The sequence below is a fragment of the Charadrius vociferus genome, unplaced genomic scaffold (genome assembly GCF_000708025.1).
Source record: "Charadrius vociferus isolate BGI_N301 unplaced genomic scaffold, ASM70802v2 scaffold321, whole genome shotgun sequence".
NCBI classification, from domain to species: Eukaryota; Metazoa; Chordata; class Aves; order Charadriiformes; family Charadriidae; genus Charadrius; species Charadrius vociferus.
The window spans coordinates 2,190,352-2,196,364 of NW_009646934.1; the positions used below are offsets into that span (position 1 = coordinate 2,190,352).

The 6,013-nt window shown below is 37.3% G+C and overlaps 1 protein-coding gene across 1 annotated transcript in view; it reads right to left on the reverse strand.

The window, feature by feature from the left end:
- Positions 1 to 6,013, reverse strand: part of PSMD12 (proteasome (prosome, macropain) 26S subunit, non-ATPase, 12) — a 9,131-nt gene that overhangs the window by 2,835 nt on the left and 283 nt on the right. Inside the window, exons 2-7 of the mRNA XM_009894804.1 lie at positions 4,319 to 4,378; positions 3,948 to 4,076; positions 2,469 to 2,576; positions 1,401 to 1,505; positions 806 to 955; positions 506 to 644 (exon numbers count right to left, since the gene is read on the reverse strand). Of these exons, the coding sequence (XP_009893106.1) occupies positions 506 to 644; positions 806 to 955; positions 1,401 to 1,505; positions 2,469 to 2,576; positions 3,948 to 4,076; positions 4,319 to 4,378 (691 nt within the window). The remainder of the gene's footprint in view (positions 1 to 505; positions 645 to 805; positions 956 to 1,400; positions 1,506 to 2,468; positions 2,577 to 3,947; positions 4,077 to 4,318; positions 4,379 to 6,013) is intronic.

The following is a 6,013-nucleotide window of genomic DNA, read 5'->3' on the forward strand; positions in this document are numbered from 1 at the left end:
CTCCCAGAGCTTAGAATTGAACATGTAAAAGGCTTAAGCCCAGTGTATTAAGAAGTTAAGGTAAAACTGATGTCACCTTGCAGAAATGAACCCCCATTCACAGTGGCACATTTACATTGATTCAGGTTAACTAAAATTGTAGTATCTAAAATAAATACATGAAAAAAATTCTTTTCAAATATGTAACATCTGTACTGCATACACAACAGTATCATTTAGCCCACACTTGCACAGCTGTTTCTAATTTCTGCACTCGTATAAAACAGACAAGACATTCTCAAGATCTCAAAGACAATAAAATGATGATGTTAGTTATAAATATTCACTTGAAACCAACTTTATTATATCTGTTTTCAACTAACCAATTTGTTAATATAGCCATTGAAAAAAAAAAACAAACTAAGAACAACAGACTGATGAGCTGTTTAATCTGCTGTAAACTGATCTGGTAATGAAACGGGTATTTGCCACATGAAAATACAGTCATTTTGTATGTAATGTTCTTTTACCTGCTGCCACTTTTCACTTTCAGCCTGGATACATGGGGTATCATAAATGGCTCTGTAGTGCTTACAGATGGAGAGGTAGGAGCCTTCATGTTGATCCAGCTGGATCATTAAGTTGTAGTATTTCAACTTTAGTTTCTGAAACAGTATCAAACAATAAAATTAATACAGCTCCATGAAACATGTAAATTAAATCCAACTGGACACCAGAAAACAGAGGGATGCAAATACACTTGGACCTGAAGAGAGGCCTGTCAGATTGAAATTGGGATAGGAGGACGAATCCTCCAATTACTTACTTCTGTGTTTTCTTCTTGAAAAAATTTTGTATTAATTTTTTTGCTGATAATCTGAGTCCGAATATAGTCTTTTACAGCTAGACAGAGTCTCATCTGCTCCAAGATAAATTCTACACGTTCTTTCTTTTCCATTGAACCATAGGTTTCCACCTAAAATGAAAATGTAACTATTTAACACTGTCAAAGTCAAATCAAGTGAAGTCTTAACTGTGCAAGAAGAGTGGGAAGTTGTCAGGGTAGGGAAAACAAAACAAAACAACAGAAAAAACAGCTATTCCAGAGCAAGTGAAAATGGAGAAAAGGTTATTCAATTTGAAATTATAGCCCCCACTTGCACCGGAAGAATCCACTAACACTAAACTCAATGCACTACCTAGAGAATTGAAATCTGTTTTCCAAATGGGAAATACTCGATGTAATCTAACCACGATACTAACAAAAGCAGTTAAAAATGAATTATGCTTTCACTAATAACAGTTAATCTCATTCCAGGTATTTCTGCAGACCTACCTAATTGAGCTTCTAAACAATAATCTAAGAGCAGTCAGAATTAATTTTTATTGCTGACGCAATTGTGAGTTCCATGGTGTGTTACCTGCAATTCTTGCAGAATAGAGGCAGCCTCTTTCACTTCACCGTTCTGTTCTTTTATTGTTGCAAGTGTCTTTGTCAGGCGAGCACGTTCAATTTCCACATATATCTGAAATCAGAAGTAGTACTTTAAACATTGGAATTTTCTAAAGAAAAGTGCAAGCTCGTGGAGACCACAACTCCACTTAGACATACATTTGATGTTTTCATACAACCCATTAATTCCTTGTGTATGCATATACTATACAGATACTATCCACAACATACACAGATAAAATATGATGGATAGTTGACACACTGAAAATATTTGGATCAAATTAATCTAAACAATAATGTCTAAATTCGTCTACCAGTCTTTAAGCAAACATACAAGGATGTGCACTGCGAATAAAGTATTCGATATTTTGTCTGCTAAAATATATTGAAACAGATATGAAGTTAACAATTTAATGGTTCGTGTGTACTAAGTACTACCGTTTGCATTATTTCACTCACTCCTAACCATCCACAAATCAACACCACTTGATTAGTAACAATTTAGACTAACTTTGAACAGGGAAAATCCATAACATTAACACAAATTTGCCTTAATCCAGAATTGTTTATTTTCTTACAGTAAAAGGAATATGATGTAAATAGTTAATTTGGTATAATGCTTTCATATCACCTTCTGGTTACTGAACAGTATGTGACACCTTGCTGAGCCCAGGAGAAAGTAAACTAAACCTGCCCCATTTCTCTAACAAATTCAAATACATAACATTTTAAAAAGTGAAAAACAAATGGCATTTTAGAACTCTGAAATGTATTAATACTTATATTAATAATACATCTAAATATCTACATCATGGAAATATGACCAGCGTTTCATCAAATTATTTAAATACGAAATCTGGAAAATATTTGCAGTCTTTTGAAAAGAACTACACTACTTGACTTCTCAGGTTAATTTAAAAACATACTTTTGCTCTTTTTTGAACAAGATTAAAAAATAATGTTAAACTATTCTTTTGAAGAAGGTGAACACTTTTATTCTACCTTTTAGACATTCAGTCTTAAAACAAAATCTTACTTTTCCTTCTGTAACCATACGCAACGTGTCAATTAAGCGCAGTTTGACTGGTAAGTCTGTGATGTCTTCAACATAAGTGCAGCACTGCTGGACCATTTTAGCAACTGCCTAGTACAAGAACAGAAAAGAAAAACATACTTTGTTTTTAGATTTCTCAAACGCATTCAAACTGTAACACTCAGAGATAAGTACTAAATAGTAGCATATCAAACTAAGGAGACATCTCAACAAAAAGCAGGCAAGATACATCTAATACTTTGATCCATAAAAATGTGTAAAGTGATGCTAGCGACTGATGCTAGAGGTCAAATATGATGCTGTTCTGTCATGTCTTCTCAGTTTTTCGAATGATACTCAAAATAATTCATCCCATGCGGTTCTCTCCTGAAAAGCAGTACTCCTCTTCTGGCAAATCCACACAACTCTCACATGGACTGACAAAACTTATCTGTTTGTCCTAAACAAAACATGGCTAAAGGGAAGGTACATCTTCTCTGAAGTGTGTGCACTAGCCTTTCTCTTTAGGACACCTGTAGATTTCTGAGGAAGGGAAGGAAGAGGGGTACTTATTTCTGACTGATGCTTCTCCTCTGCATATTCCCAAGTAGGCACTAATAAGCTAGCATCCTTCAGTGGCAAGCACAGGTATTGGAATATGTTCTTCTGGTACCAATGCTGACAAAACTGTTACAATTATTATTAAAATACCTACTTCTAAAAAAAAAAACAAACAACCAACAGAATGAAACTTCTACAAACTTCTTCCTCACGAAGAAAATTCAGCTGAAATAATCCAAGTCTTCAGCCATGGTTTGTGCAAGTAAGAGAACTAAACTGCACTCTACTTTTATACAAACTCCTAATGTTTCTGCACATTAAAAGCAGGTAACCTTTTTCTTCCTAAAGCAATGCCATTAAAATTACCTGTTGCTAACTTCTAATTAAGTCAAACTAAACACACAGTGCAATAAACTTTGTACCTTATAAATGCAAGTGCTTTCAGCTATCCTGACAGCCAATTTCTCAGACAGAACTGAATTCCAGAGCATGACAGTTTCAAAAGCAAGCCTGTAAAGCATATACCTTATTTGATCACAATAAATTGCAATAACTCTGTTTAATGTACACCTCATGTCAACACAAAAAATTAAGAATACATCTACAATACAGACTGTAGAAGAGCGTAACGATGAACTACCATCTAAAAGCACTAGAATGCACTGAAAGCAGAAAAGTCATAGCTGTGTTGCTCAGAATGGCAAGCTGGACCACACTGAGCTCAAGCACAAGGTGAAGACACACTAATTCCAGACATCAGTTTCATTATTGGCTTTCATTATGTCTACCAAAAAACGTCAACAGAAGCTAATTCTGGCAGGTGCTACAAAGTCAGGAAAGTCCCTACTCACAAGGAAGAATCAGATACATAATACAGCTCCAAACAGAATTTTATTTTTTGTTTCAAAGGACTAAATTCACCTGTTTTAACTGACTTCTTCTCTTTGATAGAAGAATAATATTTTCATTAAGAGCATCCCAGTCTTTAGCTTCATAACACATTTTCACTATAGCAACTAAGATGCGGGATGTGGAGACCATATCAGACGCCTGTAATAAACAGACAAACAGCATATTAATGATGGGATAAACAACCTGCAGACCTCTATTGCTTGCACTTCTATTATACAAAGGGAAAAAAACCTTTTATCTAGCCTCATTGATCTTTTTAAAGAAAAGAACAGCAAAAGAGAAAGACATACTCCAATTGCCTTCGTGACTTTAATGCAGTGGAACAAGGGGGGGGTTGTAGGACAACCCAGCATAAATGTCACACACTATATGCTACTCACCGTTCGTGTTTGTTTTTCCAAGGAGAGAAGGTTTTCAATTACTTCTTGCAATCTTCCTTCCTAATGCAACAGGCAAAGAATTACCACCATGAGTGAAGAATAAAACTTAGTTTAAATTGAGAGTAGCTCTAATTCTTATGTGAGAAAAAAACCTTAGACTAGCCTGTACACTCATTTTAAAGTATTTTATTCCTTAAAAAAAGAAACATACGTAGCACTAACTTTAAATATATGGTTCCACACACAGATTAAACTGGAAAGCTACTAGTTCTATTTTTGCCCAATATATGCTATAAGTTGTCTGTCTTGAGCGAGAAACATAGCAAGTTTCAGACAGGTTTGGTTAGCTCACATTCACTGAGCTAGATGGAAGACTGATTTCTTTCCTAACCAAAACAAAGCTTTAAGTGAGAACAAATATTCATTCACCATATCTTAATTACAGCATATTATAGAAAGCATAAACTACGTGCTTTACAGTCTAAGCATGGAATTATAATAGTCCTGCTGTTGAGGTTTTGAGAAATATATCTGCCTTTGTTTGGAGGAGTTAAAGATATCACAATGTGCTTTTAGTCCTAATTCCTAGCAAATATCTTAGAAAAAAAATTTAATATGGGAGAATTTGTAACAGTCCATGGCAACTGTGGGGCTGCAAAAAAAAAAAAAAAGTTAGAAACTAGAAAACTAGTAACAAAAAAAAAAATCGTTGCTAAAATGTACCTACCCTACTGAAATCTTTTAAACTATATACAATTGTTTGTCAAGGACGTGCTCTTACTGCCACAAATTTACATGTTATGAGGCAATGAAACATGGTCATGGTGTCCATATCTACACAGAGCTGTGCCTGTGGGATAAAACACCTGTGCCTACTCTCCATACGATACAGTCTTAAGATAGTGTAAGATGTAATTTACTTATCTTAAGGCCTTCAGAATCCTACAACAAGCTATATAGTACAATATGTCTATCACAACGGAACACGTGGATCAAGTGGAGCATTTGCAGCATGTAAAGAATCAGATGCCATGCTACTGGGACAGAACGTAACAGCAAATCCAATCTGTCTGTTCTGAGATCCGAGATGCGTAAAAATCTCTATGCTACCGAACAAGTCCATAATAGAAACCTTAAGACACACCATATGCATGATTACCTCTATGATCCCATAAACTAGACAATCTGTGGTCACCTATGGCTGGGTGCATACGTGTTTGCTCAGCAGATGCCAGGCACCCTATCAGCCTGCCATGGCTTTGACCCTCCATTCCAGTCTTTTGGGGCACGTACCTAAACGAGTTAGAAGGATGCAAAGCGCTGCCTGTCTAACCTGACACATGAAGGCAGCTTTGGCACACAGCAGTCCTAGGATGAACAAGCACCTACGTGTTTGCCCAGCCGCCCTGCCCGCAGAAAGCGGCAGCAGTAAAAAGCCACGTCCCTTCAGGTGGACTCGGGCCGTCCTATGCCCTCACCCGCGAGGCTGCACCCTGGCATCTCCTCTCGCCCCCCGCACCTCCCTCCTGCCCGCCCCACCACACGCTGCCAACGAAACGGTTGAGCAGTCCCTTCTTCTTCCCTTCCCCAACACGGCACGGGAGGGCCCGAGCCCCGGACCCCTCAGCATCCCATCGGGTGACAAGAGGCAGCTGCAAGTCGAGCCGCACGTCCCCCCGCCACCGGGCCGCCTCC